Source organism: Camelus ferus, chromosome 31 (assembly GCF_009834535.1).
Source record: "Camelus ferus isolate YT-003-E chromosome 31, BCGSAC_Cfer_1.0, whole genome shotgun sequence".
NCBI classification, from domain to species: Eukaryota; Metazoa; Chordata; class Mammalia; order Artiodactyla; family Camelidae; genus Camelus; species Camelus ferus.
In genome coordinates this window covers 7,106,725-7,123,143 of record NC_045726.1, presented here as the reverse complement: position 1 = coordinate 7,123,143, position 16,419 = coordinate 7,106,725, and the positions used below count along the sequence as shown (strand labels likewise).

The 16,419-nt window shown below is 37.7% G+C and overlaps 1 protein-coding gene across 1 annotated transcript in view; it reads left to right on the top strand.

Annotated features, from left to right (window-relative positions):
- The window catches only part of FBXO8 (F-box protein 8), a 34,734-nt gene extending 19,027 nt beyond the window's left edge, over positions 1–15,707 (top strand). The window contains exons 4-6 of the mRNA XM_006194544.3: positions 11,837–11,955; positions 13,849–14,045; positions 15,069–15,707. Coding sequence (XP_006194606.1) covers positions 11,837–11,955; positions 13,849–14,045; positions 15,069–15,256 — 504 coding nt within the window. The 3' untranslated portion in view covers positions 15,257–15,707. The remainder of the gene's footprint in view (positions 1–11,836; positions 11,956–13,848; positions 14,046–15,068) is intronic.
- Positions 15,708–16,419: the final 712 nt, after the last annotated feature.

Below are 16,419 nucleotides of genomic sequence, written 5' to 3'. Positions count from 1 at the left end.
ATTTTGATAGCAAGCGCCATTAAAATATTATAAAAATAAGAATACTTACAGCCACAGGGAACAAGATTCTCCAAAGGACATCGTTCATGTCACGGATATGGGTAACCACACCCCACAGCAGCTGCTGGCAGTGGCTCATGGGGTGGGGGAGAACTTCCGCTCAGACTGTGGTACGATTGTCTAGCACGCTGCTGTTACATGCATGACATTGTGATCTCAGCTGGATGTAAAGTCTTGACCTGGTGCATGAGCTTGTGTACTTTGTGGCAGGTGACCACATCCTAGTAAAGGAATGTGCTAAAACCCATCTGTTGACATTAGGCTGTATCTCCCCTGCATGCACAAGTTGTGTGTGTGGTCCTATTCCACAGCAGTTTTATAATAAGGTAATTTTACTGATGAACCAGATTTTACCAATCAATGTATAAATTATACATTCCTTGTGCTGCAATTAGTATTAAACATTTTCTTGACATAGTTATTTTTAAATTTAGAGTCTGAAATTGGTAGTGAATATGATTTAGCCTTAATAAATTATAGGCTTATTTTTGTTTGTATAAATATGTTTATGAAAAGTTTTTTTAAATACTATCTTCATTGGGTTTGGGTAAAAGAAGTCTTTTTTTTTTTTTTAAACTATATAAGCACCTTTTCCCTATGTTCATACAGAGAGACCTATTGTATTCATTTTATTAGATTGATCTGGGATAAAATCTATCATGAGAAACACTTTTTAACATTTTAAATTTTACCTGAGCATATATGTTTGAGGGAAATGTGTAAGCAAATTATTTTCAAGATAACATTCTTTTTGTTGTTGGACCAGCAAAAATATAAACAGGAAATTTGTAGAATTTACAGAAAAGAACTCAGGACTTTGTGTTCAATTTTTATAATATCTCATATATTACATCTTCTTGACTTTTTGCTCAAATATACAGCAGCAAAATGTTTATTGCCGTTACTTCATAGCATAGAAACTGTTATGAAAAATAACTGTATTCCTAGAGATAGAAAGCCTTGATATCATCAGAGTGTACACATAAGCATTTCCCAGGTGTATGCTTTGAAATAGTTATTCCACAGGATAATGGACGTTGTCAAAAGATTCCCAAGTCTAATAAGTTTGGCCATGATAGGTTATGATTAATTGGCTCACTTACAGAATAACTTTCCAAAGTCCCTGACATATTGATGCACATTGTGAATAGCTAAGAGGAGGGTGTCCTGTGCTGAATTATGCAAGTTGATTTGACATAGTATCTTTTTTGCAGGGTGGGGTGGGGATAAAGTAGCATTCCAGGGAACACATTCTAAGGAGTGCTCGTATGGATCATCTGTAATCTTAACTGTGTGCAGATAAATATGTGCTCCTAAATGAATAGACAAATCTGGACTGAGTGATTGAAATACCTTGTTCACTGACAGCTGTCTGATGTTGATTTTACCTGTAATCTTCTTTTTATTGAAAGTCTATGGATCTGTATTTATTTGTTCTCTTTTCTTTGGTATTAATTACAAAATAGTATTAATTACAAAAAAATTGGTAAAACTGAGAGCTGAGTCTTGACAAACAGCTTTATTCGTGTCCTGTATCTGATGGTAGTCTTGACATATTAAAGAAAGTGTTAGTTTGGAAAACAAGGGTAGGATGACAAACTTGATAGCAATATTGTATTCAAATAACTACCTGTAGACACTGATTAAGCTTCCACGTCAAATAACTTGGGGCAGGTCGTTCATTGTCATGTCCTTGGTATCTCGTTCTTCACACTAACTTCATCAAACTTCAGTATCTCTTGCCACAGAGGGGTATTGCTAGTGAAGGTTGACAGGCCACTAAAGATGCTTTTTTAATTTGGCAAATGTACTGCCTTTTGAGGTTAGTTCTCTAGGTCTAGAGATTTGACTGTGTCTTTCCACTGCAAGTAGATCAGTCAGTATCTCGGGAATAAACTTAAGCTGTAGGTTGTGGAACCTGAGCCAGGTGGACCATAAGATGCTTGTGCTTTGAGCAATGCCTTGTAGCACAGAGAGAGAGAGAAACTAAAGTTCCTAAATTCTTAGCTAATGTTGTGAGCTGAACTATAATCTAGGAATAACTGGGTCCTCACCGCCCTTCACGGTGCTGCTCCACTCAGCCAGCACGACGTTTTATGACCTCCCTGCAGAACCCGCTTTCCCTGAATGTTTCCTCCAGGGTGTCTGTGGCTTGAAGGAATGGAGAACTTAATATGGCTTAAACCATACACACTTATCTACTTCCCAGGACACCAGGGATAGGTGTCCCAGAGTCACATCAGGGATACAGGGTCTCATCCTGGGACCTCGGTGTGTTGACTTCTGCCTCTCTGGGTAACAAGAGGCTGCCACCGCTCAGGCTTATCGCAGTCTCGTCTGAAAGTCACCCTCAGCACAGAGCAAGGGGACAGACCGACTCTCTCCTCCAATCCCTTATGCATATTAGGCAGAAAAAAAACCCTTTCCAGACCGCTTCAGTGTACTTCTGCTCACTTCATATGAACACAACTGAATCCTGTGAACACCCCTAGACCAACAGAGAACAGACTAGAAAAAATTCTGTGATTGGCTTAGACTTACCATGATTTAGCAACTGTGGCTGAGATGCTAGAAGCAATGAAAGAGAGAAATGGCCTTTGGGCACGTGTTCCGGCATCAGCAGTACTGTTTTCACAAGTGAGCCACTTGGAAGATTTGTGATTTGGCTTCCCTTGTTTTGAGGCTCTGCTGGCTTAGAGATCTTAATTCCCAAACAGGAATATCGACACCAGAGGCACGACAATTCAGATTGCTTGCGGGGACCATCTTCCTGCCATTTTAGGATCAAAAGAAAAACAAACAAACAAATAAAAACGAAGGTAGTAATTATGCTGTGGTTGCAGTGAGTAAGCCTGATTGCCAGAAGGAAATAGTTAATGCCACCTAGTGTGGAAGAACAAAAGGATATATGTGGAACCCAGGAGATATCTTAGAGTTACCTCTAGTACCACTATATCCTGTTGTAAAAGTTATTTTTCAAAAATCACAGTAGCCCTGAATGGGCAGGGTTTAAATCCTATCACTTAGACTCCACACTCTATCAGGAACCTCAGCCTGCCGAGAAGGTGTCACTACTCGTCAAGAGTTAGATATTCATTATTCCAAGCTAGTCACGTTACTTCCATTCCCTTTGGCTTCCGTGACATCCATGTAATCCAGTTCTGACCTCCGAGATTAGAGGAGACTCTGTGCAGAAAGATTAAGTTTTAAAAAGAGACACAGGGAAGTAGTACTGTATCTGTACGTGCACACTTCCGGACATTGGTATCTGAGGATGTAGTGGCAGGAACACCTGCAGCTATCTTGTAGCCGTGTGGTTGGTCTGTAAACACACCGAGAATAGCACATTGGAAGGAAGGAATTGGGTCTGTGATGCCATGTATGAGCCTAACCCGGAGCCATTGTATCTGGAACTTCTTATATAAGGCGGTAAATCCCTGTACATTTTTTAAATTGGAGTTCCTCTTGTTTACAGTCAAAGCATCCTAATGCTACGTCATCATCATCATTACTGCTCTTACCCACACTCGTAGGAGTTTGAGATGTAATCCTGAACAAAAATTCTTTTCATAAAAATAGTTCTCATTAGCAAATTGATTAATTTTATCTCCAGTTTGCTGATGAGAATTTAATTAGAGCAGAAAGAGCTAGTTGACAATGGGAGAAGTTCCCCTCCCAAAGTACAGGTTCTCCTCTAAAAAAGATTATTTACCCAAAGGAGCTAAAATCCTCAAGTTCATTGGCAAAGTCCTTTTCCCTTGATCATCATTAGAGTCAAAGTGCAAAACTGTGCCTCTCAGACACCAAATATTATCCTCTGTCTAGGTGGGTTAGTAACCTTCAACCTGGTACAGCTAGTCAAGTCATACTAAACTGGAGGCCATTCACTTTCTTGAGGGCAACGTGATGTAGGGGTGTGTGTGTGTGTGTGTTTCTGTCTTTTCAGTCTGATTCATCAGGTATTGGTTTTATGGTTAAGAAGACAACTTTATCCTGTGTCTATTAGGTTAAATGTATTTTACACTCTGCCCTGACCCTACAGTATCTTCGCCACCCTCCCTTACCCTTCCTTGTCTCCAAGAGTCATTCCAGCATGTGATTTAGAAGCAGTCCACAGAAGGACATTTGTAGACTCAGTATAGACCTTCCAGAAGCTTCCAGGAGAATCAATTTCCCTGGCCCTTTTCTAGTCTGTATCTAATTGAAACAGATTCAGGTCTAGGGTGTTCCATAGTGTGTTCATCACTCAGCCCACCTGAAGGGTTTTGCTTTCGTTTTCCTCAGTATGTTACGGGAGATAACTTGCTATCTGATTAGTGTGAATTGTCTGCAATAAAAGCAAACTGAAATTAGTGCACATTGTATTGATCTAGGACTTTGAACTAGAGGAAAGAATAAGATGAGAATATTTTAGCATATTCATACTATACATATGAAATGCTAAAGTGAGCAAATGTTTTCCTTTGTTTGAATTTTGTTACCAGTTGAGATCAGTGTACCCAGAGACTTTGCAGTGTTGTATGAATATTTTAAGTACATTTTAAAGAAAAATCTGTTTGCATTTTATTTCCTTATGATACCCTGTCTGACCACCTTGGCACCTCTTACAATGTTCTTCCTTATCTGATGTGACCACAGACTCAGGGAAACTTGACATCACTGCCTAGATTTAAGTTCTCAGCATTAATATCCAAGTTAGTTGTCTCTCCTACATATCTTTCTTGAATTTAAAATAGCTGCTACCAGTGTCACAGTAGATGTCAGTCAAAGACAAGTGCTTTATTAGAAATCGGAAAGACAGTTATTTCTTCAGCTCTTGGCTGTCACCAGTGTATAGCATCCATCAGTGTAACTGCAGCTTTTGCAATATGGAAGTACTGTATTGTAAATACTACATTAAACACAGTTTTTTGACCAACTAATTGTAGTGTACATTTATCCATAAGATTATATAGCTTTCCCCTTTCATATCATAAAGTTTTTAGTGATGCCTTCTTTATAATCAAAGGCTTAAGATCTTTGTGAACCACTTATTAGCAGTTAAATACATCATCAGAATAACATGTTGCTTTTTATTTTCGGAATGGTGACTTCGACTTTGGGAGTTTATAGTGTGAGGCATTTACAGTGTACTGGTCCAACTCACAGGTTTTTGCTATGTTATTTTTTCTTTTGTTACGATTTTCCTCTTTTCCCCCCTATTTGAATTATATAATCCTTACAAGTTTACAGCTTCTCTTCAGCGTCAGCTGGAAGCTTTGTACAGATAGATTGAAACATTCATTCAGCAGATATTTGCTAAGTGTCTGTCTATTACTGGTAACATGACTTTGACCTCTGGCAAATTATTTACACTCTCTGTGCTTCAGTTTCCCCATCTCTAAAATGGGGACAGTAGTGGTACTTATATCATGGTGGTGCTGTGAAGATTAGATTAAATAATATGTGTTAAATGTTTAGTACTTCCAAGTACTCACGAAAATGTAGCTTTTTATTTATACAAGAGGCACAACTGCACACATCACCGTACCTGCAGCCGGGCACTGCTCTAGGCTTGTGGGTTCTTCCTTTCCTGGAACTTCTGGATTGTGGTGGCTAAGTAATTGACACCCGAGTCATGGTCCCTCATGAAGTGTGTATCAGTCACACCAGCATCTTCCTCAGATGGTCATCTGCTTTGCTTTTAATTTTATTTTCTGACATGTGATGAGCAGTCTTTGTATATATAGTACCTTTTTGGTTCAGTGATACTGTTTAGTTTAACCTTTGTGAAGACATTTTAAGCAATTAATAGGGGATCCAAAATTATGTTCAAATTAAAACATGTGTCTTGGCTCAAACAGTGGCAGGACGAACAGACAACCTGGATTCCATGAAGAAGTATGCACATGTGCTGGCAGGGAAACCACCATATACGTCCCAGCTTCTCTCTTGTCTACTATTGTTTAAAAATCTTGTTTAAAAATTGATTCAGAGCTGTTAAAATATATTTATAAATGTACATTCCAGAGTCTAGGTAGTATGATAAAATTGCAATTTTTACATATCAGAGTCGTTAAGTCATTTAAATAGCCGTGTGTGTGTATGTATATATGCACATAGTGCAAACACAGTATTTGCGTGTGATTTTTTTTTATAAAGCAGGGATTCTAAATTAACTAATATTGGTGCTCACATATGTCACTTTATCATTAGTTTGAAGCAGTATTCATCATACCTTAACCTAATAGTTCTATCTCCATATTTTGATTAGAATGTTGTCTTTTTCTGATTTACAGACAGATTAGAGATGGGGCTTTTTCTAGAAGCTTACCTCACCTACCAGCATATTTGTCAATACTAATTACAATAATGGTTGCCATATTTGATTATTATAGTAATTTATCGTTTAGGAAGTGACTTCATCTTCCCATGCGTTGATCCACCCCAGTTACAGGCGTGACTCCTTTCGGGGGACAGCTATTAGAACTCACAGGAGTGGCTCTTTTCTGTTCGCAGTTACTAGAACTAATTAATAGGGACTTTTTATTGTTACTTGAAACCTTAGATAACATGGTTCATGTTATTTTGTCTAATGTCATTGCCTTCTCTTCCTGTGAAAAAGAAGCAGAAAGATCTCTCCTGCGTCTCTCCTCCACTTTCCCTGGAGGTGACTCCATTCGAGGTGAATCTCCGTTTTTCTTTTCATTTTCTTTGAGCTGTCCCTCCTTTATGTGGGTTTCCTGCTGACATCTTACAGCTACAGATAATTTAGGGTTTCTGTGTGACTGTTGTTAGCAATTCCTCAGCATTGTGCCCTTTCATGCACGAAAAGTCCTCCATTAATTGCTCCTGGAAGCTGAAGTCCTTGCCCATTCAAACGAGGTCCGGGAGGAAACTGGCGCCAGCCCATGTATTCCACGCTCGTGCCTTTCCATCATCCTTCAGACAGGGCGTGGTGTTCGGACCAGTGTCAGTGACGAGCCAGAGGGAACTGGCCGCTCTGGCGCTGTCTCTCCTCCTTACAGCTGTCACTTCTCCCCGTGAGCACGGGCAGCGTGTGCTCTGTCCTTCCTGGGGAAGAGGCAAGACTGAAATCTGCAGCTCAGATCTCAACCTGGCATCAACATTACCTTCCCGTTTCTTCCCCAGTATTTATTACCCCCTTTCCTCTTACTTATGAGTCATGTAGAACCTTCCCGTGACCTCAGGGCCCCGCAGTAAGAGGAGGGCACCTTAACCCCTGCTGCTATTTCCAAATCGGACCGCGGGAGTGCTCGTCCGACCTGCAGAGGGCTGCCCTCTGTTGTTTCTAAAAATACCATTTTTTAAGAAATAATTAAGATTTTAAAATAAAAGCTTTTGTAATATATATTGTATCTCCTTATTTTTACATTACTTTTAGTATGAAAATGTTACATTTCAGTTGTTCGTGTCTCTGGTTAAAATGTGGACTTGAGCAGATATAAACTCCTCTACATTAAAATAGATACACAGCAAGGTCCTACTGTCCGGCACAGGGGATATATTTAATATCTTGTAGATAAGCTGTAATGGAAGAGAATACGAAAAAGAATATATTAAAATATTAATTCGGTTCTCATTTTGAAGCAAAAATTAAAAATCTAGATTGAAGTATTTTGTTTTACAAATATTCATTGTTAAAATTTAAGGACTTTTTCCCTGAAAACTTTCAGAGTACACTTCCAAATGTCCTTTGAAAAAGAAAGTTAAATGCAGTGTCCAGTTTGCTTTCTAGTATATAATGTTCAAAGGACAGGTTTTAGTACCTGGAAAGGAGTAGCCACGGTACTGGAGTTTTTACATTTTCTTCAACGGCAAATTTGAACAAAACTAGCTAAAGCAGATGTTTTAGCAAATCTCTGTGCTAAGTTGTTCTTTAGGAAAACACATTAAGGGTGCTCCCTAGTATGTCAGTGTTGTTTTAGTGGTGATTTCTTTTATTGATACCAACTGTTACACGGTATTCCTGCCAAGCGCCTGGGCCCGCCGCCAGTGCTTTCAGTACCAGTAGTCAGCACTTTTTTTTTTTTTTTTTAATTATGACTTCATTATTTAGAGCAGTTTTAGGGTCCCCGCTAAGGGGGGTTTTGCATTTGGCTCTGCATGCCTGGTTTACCAGAATTCACTTTGTTCCCAAATATATTTTTTTCTGGCTCTAAACATATATATAGTAGATTTTGCTTTTGAAGTGTACTATGTATAATAATGATTTGATTCAGAAAAAGTAGGCTTTATTAAAAGAGGAGAGAACACACGAGTATTTATGTAATAGAAGAAAAGAGGGTAGGTGTACCTTACAGCAGGGACTGCTGGCGGGGGGCCTCCTTGACTGTAATCAGAAACTGGAGAGATGCGCTATGTAGGTGGCTGAGCGCCGACACAGCCCTCTCGTCCCTCTGATTCCTTCTTAATATTGGGTTTAGCTCTTTGTGTATATTTTCTTGACTTATTTGTCTGCTACCTAAATGTTACGTCTGAACAGCTTACCACTCTGATTTGATGTTTTAAATCTTGGTGCTATCATTCCCACAACAAATTTTAGTGACATACTCCATGGAGAATGCTTTACAGAATTTCTTGATTTTTTTGTCTTTGAGTCACTGAAAACGTGTTCCATTAAAGAAAACCTCAGCACAGGACGCGATGAGCTCATCTCCATTTCTCCTGGGTTTGCACTCTGCTTGGCACTCCTTTGTTTGCTACTCGTGGGTTCCCTCCGTCCCCTTGCACACTGCCATAGAAATCTTTACCGTTTTCCTCGAGGATCCGAGTCAGCTCTCTTTTCCAACTCTCTCCAGGTGGCTTGTCCTCCCTAAAAAGAAAAGCAACATGCACTCTGTGTTTTCTTTTAATGCACCAGTCTCTGAGCCAGTGCCAGCATCCTGTCCTCCAGGCTTGGAAAGCATGGGAGACTCCTTCTGTGTTTCCAGTCCTCCGCCACCCCCCACCCTCTACCTGGATGCTCCAGTTATCCCCCTCTCTCTTGTCTTTTGCCCTTTAATTTTGCCATTTTTTCCTCCTGTCTACTAATCCATTTTTCAAGTGAGTAGGCTCTACTCAGCCTCCTCACCTTGCTCATTTGTTTGCTTTCTGCTTGGACTTAAGTCCCCATTACTCTGTGTAAAGGGACCTCTTGAAATTCACTGTTTTTTAATTTTCTTAAAGCAAAACTCTTCTACTTCTCAGTGTCTATCACTGAAAACGTGGCAGTGTGCATCATTTTGGGAAAAAGTTCTGTAGCTTCCGTTAGCTTAAGGTCTTCACTCAAACCACACACAATGTCTGTTCCTTTTTCCTTGTGATGCAGAAGATGTCACAAGTTCTCATCTTTCCAGATGTCTTAATGTCTTAATCTTTTCCTCCTTCCCAAATATGTTCACCTTTCCTCATGTGGCATGACTTCTAGTCAGGTCCAGACTTCCTTTATTCAGATAGTTGTAGTTTGTGAATATGCGTCTAAAATGTGACACCCAGAATTGGACATTTTTTAGTGAATCATGTAGATGACAGTGAGCTACAGCCTTTTTCTGGAAAGTATGTTACTGTGGGCTAATATCACTGTCCGCGATTTCTTCTGCTTGTGACACACCACCCCTCCCCACACACACACACACTGCTAAGAGTGCTAGTCCTGTTTAATACTCTGTATGGTCTCATGATCCCTCTGTACCATTCTTCCAAAACTTTATTAAAAATCAAAAAGGAAATGACCAGCAATTGTGTGATGCTTGCGTAAGGTGAATACCACTGTCAATGTATAGCTAATAAGGAGCATCCAATGATACTAAGATGGCATATGTCACATAATTAGAGAATTGTATACTATTTAATGGATCACATTAGTGTTTTTATATTTTGTATAATTTTTAAAATAAATTAGAATTAGTTTTATATCTCTTAAATATTGATTTATATGTAGGCATGAATAAAGGACCTATTAATTACTGCTTAATTGACATCCCTTTGTCTTTGAATCACTTGGATTAAAATTAAGCACTGGAAATACTTCTGTTATGTTGTTACGCTTTTAAATGGAGGAATTTTGGAAGAAGTCCAACTTGACTTAATTTTGCTAAATAGATCAATAAATATACAGTCAACTCTCGATTGTTCAAACTAATGGAGGAAAGGATGGAAGAGGCATTCCAGTTTCCTAGTGCCTGCCCCTCAGACGGCTGCTGAGAGCCCCCTTTCAAACAGATTCTTTGCCTTTCCATCTTGATCATGCTACGTCCTCTGGCCTGGGGTCCAGGATGCGTTCTGGAATATGCTCACCATTGAGCTGACAGAGTTCCACGTTACCATATTCTGTTCTCTGTATGCGTTTTGCAGTCACTGCTTTAGTATACGTATAACTGAAAAATTGTGCTCTACACTGGAATTTGACACAACATGGTAAAATGACTATAACTCAATAAAAAAAGTTAAAAAAATGAAATCACTGCTTTAGGACTGCTTTTGTACTTTTAAAATTCTTATGAGGATTTGATAACATTGCTAATAGGGTATTATCCTAATGGCTCATAAAATTAGTTTTATATAAAAATCTTATCTTTGAAGTACAGTTTACAGATAATTATAAACTTTCCAAAACATACCCTCATGGTACCAAATTGCTTTAGATATTTAATATAAAAATTTTATGAGCAAGGTTTTATCCTGAGAGGTTTTATAACCAACTCATAAAGAGTTTTTACAACTTCCAGCTTCTTGAATTCCTAATATATGCAATATTTCTGAGTACTATGTAAATGTTTGTAAAGGGAAGAAATGCTGAAGGAATTTTTATGTGTGAAAATAGTGTGTTGCGTGTATATGATACGTCATTTTCTCTACCAATTAACTGTACACGTTGTGCTGTTATCCAGACACAAGCATTCATGGGGATGCATGTATCTGGGTAACTGTGTTGAAATAAACACACTTGCCTTTTATTTCAATAACTTCACATTCAAATCCACACAAGGCATTTATGAATGTGACCTTCATATACATGAGAGAACATTAGTTTCAGTGTTTGATTTTTTTGTTGCTGTTTGATTGTCGTTGGTTTAAATCTAAAGTAGAGTGCAACCTTATGGGTAATGCTTCTCTGGAAAACTTTGCATGCAGAGAAAAGGAAATTCAAAGATAAATCCTATGAAAAACATTGAAATTATTTTGTCTTACTGTGTTTAGCTTCAGTGTGTATCGGTGCTAAATTCTGTAAGAATTTAGCTATGCCTAAAGCCAAAATGTGTACAACCCATAAACCAGTCTGGAACTCTGCCCATTTTAAGTTAAATAATTATTTCTTTCCAGAATAAAATCATTAGTCTTTTATGTGAAGAATTCTTTTTTTCTCAAGAAGCTATTTCCTTGGAAAGTGAATTACAGTATGTATCTGAGTTCTGAGAAGTCGTATGTCCCATCAGGCAGCTGAAGTGTCTGTTATAAGGCTTATTTTCAAAGTGTAGATAATAGTCGTCCCCAACCACCTCCACCGATTTGGGTCAGATTTCTGGAGAGGTAGTTTTAGCTGACGTGAGCCAGGACATTGAACTTGGATTTCTTTAGGAGTCTTAACTTTGAATTTCCTACTTTTCATTGCATGTAAACTATCAACCACAAGTAATAGTTTCGGTTCAAGTTCTAGCTTGTACTTTGCATGTTAAAGCTATAAAAGCCTATTAATGCTGGAAAAAGCCTGTAGCTGTTGTTGTGCTGTTGCCTCGTTGTTAAATGTGTAGGTAAAGGCTGATCGTATTTACATAGACTTGTCTCTCTGCCTTAGGGGGTGAACTACCTTATGTCCAAGGGCATCCTAGATGATTCACCAAAGGAGATAGCAAAGTTCATCTTCTGTACAAGGACACTAAACTGGAAAAAACTGAGAATCTATCTTGATGAAAGGTAAAAAAAAAAAAAATTTAATTTTTCATCAGAAATGAGTTAAGTAGTGCTTTTAATGAGTTAAGTTTTACTTTAAAAACTATACCACATGGCAGTCAGCTAGTTAATAAAATTGAGTAGAAACAGGGAAAGGAGTCCTGTATCTTGCAAATTATCTTGTGAGCTTTAACTTGTTGATGAGGAAGTTACCATCGTACAGGTTAAAACAAACAAACAAAAAGGCCCAGGCGAACACAGAATGAAAGCCCCACATCTTTGTGATAATGAACCAAAATCAAATATTTTTGAGGAAGTTGCAGCCCTTTTTCTTAATAACTAGCCATACAATCTAAGTGCCAGGGAAATTAAAAGCTCTGAATTTTGAAATTGTCCATATAAAAATCAAATAGACAAATTGTCATGAAGAGCAACCTTACAGATACAAGATGTGCTTATTTGCATGTAAACTACACAAAAGCTTCGTGTACAAGTTTGAAGAGTCTGAAAGTGTGACTTAATAGGATGGTTTACAGAGACGATGCTCCGTATGCTGTTCTGACTTGATAGCCATTCATCTGTACTCGTTAATTCTGGGTATCAATGGAGATGAAAATATTGGGGAAATATTTTGATGTGACATCGCTGAACTACCATTTAAAAAATTTCAGATCTCACACTATAAATAACAGCTCAAAAATGTGTTGCCCTTTCCATTGTAATTCTCTTTTTAAAAAAAATTTCTCAGGATTTTTCAACAACAGTTTATATTCATTATAGTCCAGAGAGATAATGTTGCTAGAGAGAAACTCCTGTCTTTGAGGAGTTTCCAGTTCAGCTCATTGATCATTGAAAGAAATTTCTTACATAAAGATGGTGTCATTCACTCTTTTTGTCTTTAAATGCTGAGTTCCGAGGGATCAGCCATTTTCCTGTAAAGAAGCACATCTTTCTGTAAATATTTGATGCTTTGAAAGACATATGATCTCTGTTGCATCTCAGATCTACTTATAAGCCTGCCAATGCGACATGGAAGGAAACATACACAATAAGTAAATAAACGAGTGTAGCTGTGTTCTAGTAAAACTTTGTTTATAAAGGCAAGCAGTGGGCCACAGTATTTGGCCAACTAGCTGTAGTTTGCCTGTCCCTGACATAAGCAACGGGTAGAAATTAAGATTATGCTCATATAATCATGGTTGAGTTCAGTAAGGATTGGAGCATATTATAACAAAATGTGACTGTTAGAATGCTCTTGATTTTAAAAAAATTATGTATACACACATATGTACACAAATATTTATATAATTGCAAATAACCTAAATGTATGTGATTAGAATTGTTCTATCCATAAGGTGGGATACTGTGCACTGCAGCCATTGCAAAGGATGAGTTAAACCTATGTGTAAAGACACAGAAAGCTGTTCACAATATTATGTGAAACAAGCAAAAGCAGATTCTAGAACAATGTATGGTATATGTGGACACTTTAAAGAAAGCCTAAATAAACAGTTGTGACCTCTGGTGATGCAGATTGGTATGGAAGGTGAAGAATCTCCTTAAGATAAAGAATTCTGTTGCTCATTTGGATTTAGCCAAGAAGTTACTTGAAAAGAAGTTGCTGTTTTTAAGACTGAAAAAGTCATTTTTTTCTTAATTCTATAATTATAATCACTAGTTTCTAAAACTTGTTTTGTTTTTCTATTCACAGAAGATTTTAAGTTTAAAAGTTTTAAATTTCAAAAATATTCATACTTCAAGGTAAAAAAATTATAAGACATGCTTTATAGGATTGGCTGATCTGGTAATCAACAATAAAGTATTTTCATCCAAAAAATAAATAATTTATGATTTTTCCTATCATTTTTTTGATAGAGCAACGTTAACTAAAGCTGTACCCTTTTCTTTTTCTACTAGGAGAGATGTCTTGGATGACCTTGTAACACTGCATAATTTTAGAAATCAGTTCTTACCCAATGCACTGAGAGAATTTTTTCGTCACATCCATGCCCCTGAAGAGCGTGGGGAGTATCTTGAAACACTTATAACAAAGTTCTCACATAGATTCTGTGCTTGTAACCCTGATTTAATGAGAGAACTTGGCCTTAGTCCTGGTAAGAATGCATATAGTGAATTCCTTCCTTGGCCCATTCCCATCTCCAGGTGAAAACAGCCGTAGATGAGACATTTTTCTCACAATGGGGAAAAATGCTTCCAGTAATTACAGATACTTATTTTACTGCTTGTAGCAGTGGCTGCGTTAGTTTGTCACAGCCGTCATGTATGTGTGGTAAATATACTGTGAGTTAGACTTAGCTATATAGATTCTTTAAAATTCATGAAGTATTGGATATTTTATTAGTCTAATTAAATACTTGAGTTAAAATTTTTTTTAAATTTTGAAGCTTTTTAATAATACACATATTACATAGGTAACACCTAGACTTTTTCTACCAGAGTTTGTTTTTAGTATGACTGGTTTTCATTATTTGTGTGTAGGATACAGCCTGTCACCTACATAATTTTTCACGTGCTATTGCTTTGTTTATCTCTTCATATCAAAAATGTCATTGTGCTTATCTTATTAAGCCGAGATTCCAAAACGGTTTCTTACCACAAGAAATTTGTTGAACATGCTTATGCAGGACAGTCTTTATCAAGATTGCAAGATTCTGCAATATAAACTCCACGGGAGCAGCAGATAGTGGTAGCAGGTATCATGAGGGTTGTCATTGTTTTAACGGGAAACATCAACTATCACCGTGAACAGTACAGAGGTGAAAATGTTTTTCTTGCATGGTGCTCAGGCTTAGCAGTCTCTTTCCTAAAGATTTACTTTTGAGATTAATATGTGAATTCTGCAGTACCAGGTTAACGCATTTTCTTGTCATGAAAGATGCTTTCAAGTTACATTAGGTTTTTATAAAAGTATACATAATTAAATACGTGCCTTTTTTTTTTAATGGGAAGGTGTACCAACGGTGCAAATGTATCTTATGGGTAGTTGAAGGGAATTACCACATTTGAAAGCAAGTGGAAAAGAAAGCCAATTCTGAAGTTTTTAAGTTTAGGATGAGTCCAGCGTCTTCCTGGTTTGAAGACGATGCTCCATGTGCGGTGTTTCTGCTTCCTTCCAGATGGCGTCTATGTGCTGTGTTACTCTCTGATCCTGCTTTCCATTGACCTCACTAGCCCTCACGTGAAGAACAAAATGTCAAAAAGAGAATTTATTCGAAATACCCGCCGTGCTGCTCAAAACATTAGTGAAGATTTTGTGGGGCACCTTTATGACAACATCTACCTTATTGGCCACGTGGCTGCATAAAAGCACAATTGCTAGGACTTCACCTCTTAACGTCAAACTAAAACTACCCAAGGACTTGTTCAGCAGATACGGGGCTTGCTTTAGTGCTGGGCATTCTAGCCTCTGTATACAATCAAGCTTGAGTGTACAACCTCTTTTTCTTTTACTCTTTTCTTTTTTTAGTAATTTCCTTGGGGAACTAAAGAATTTTGCAGAATTTTTCTTAATTTTGCTTATCATGTTTTGCACAAAGCGGAGCCATTGTCTGACCCAGCTGTTTAAGAATGTTCAACTGACATTATAGTCTAAAAAAGATGGTATATTTGTGCATTAGATTTGCCTGAAAAACTTTATTCATTTCCATTCTTTTTTAAAATACCATGTAATGTGTACATATTTAACTAAAAAGATTTATAATCATAATTATTTTATTGTAAAGATTTTAACTAAAGCCTTTCCTTTTTCTCTCAAACTGAGTTCTGAAATTTATTTGATTCCAATGTGAATTTATTACTGACTCCATGAAAGTTGGATCTGACTTTGATAGAAACCAATGCCAGCTTCTCTTTCCTTTGAACTTTGAAAAGAGCATCAATTTGTGACTATGCAAAACAGGCACTTAGTTTTATAACATAAATTCATCACTTCATTTTTTTAAAACTTCTGCATTAAGTATCAAGTCCTTTAAACCATTCAGGAGAGCAAAACATGTTCAAATCTAAGGTTTCCACACCTAAGGACAAAATGTTATTAGAACTTACATCTGAAGTAATTAGTCGGATCTTCCTGTTCTCCTCATCTTGATGATTTCTGTTCAGAATCAGTTGGGGAAGGAATATTGTGAATGACAGCAAACAGCTTTCATTCATTCATTCAGTAAATATTTACGCAGGGCCTGCCGTGCGCCAAGCACTGTGCTAGGTCCTAGTGAGACCTGGACGTGGGCTGTGCTTTCACACGTGTCACATGTTGGGTGATGAGAGGAAGACTCCTGCTAGACGAGGAGCATATGTATGAAGTACATCTTAATTAGTGCTTATTTAATAATTAAGACACTTAGCATTGGAATAGTAAAGAACAGTATATTTACACGGTAAATCACATGGTCCCTGGAGATAGCTCTAAGCGAGAAGCATCAGCCTTGGAATGATGCCCCTTGTGGTGGGCAGAGCTGCTAGTGTGTG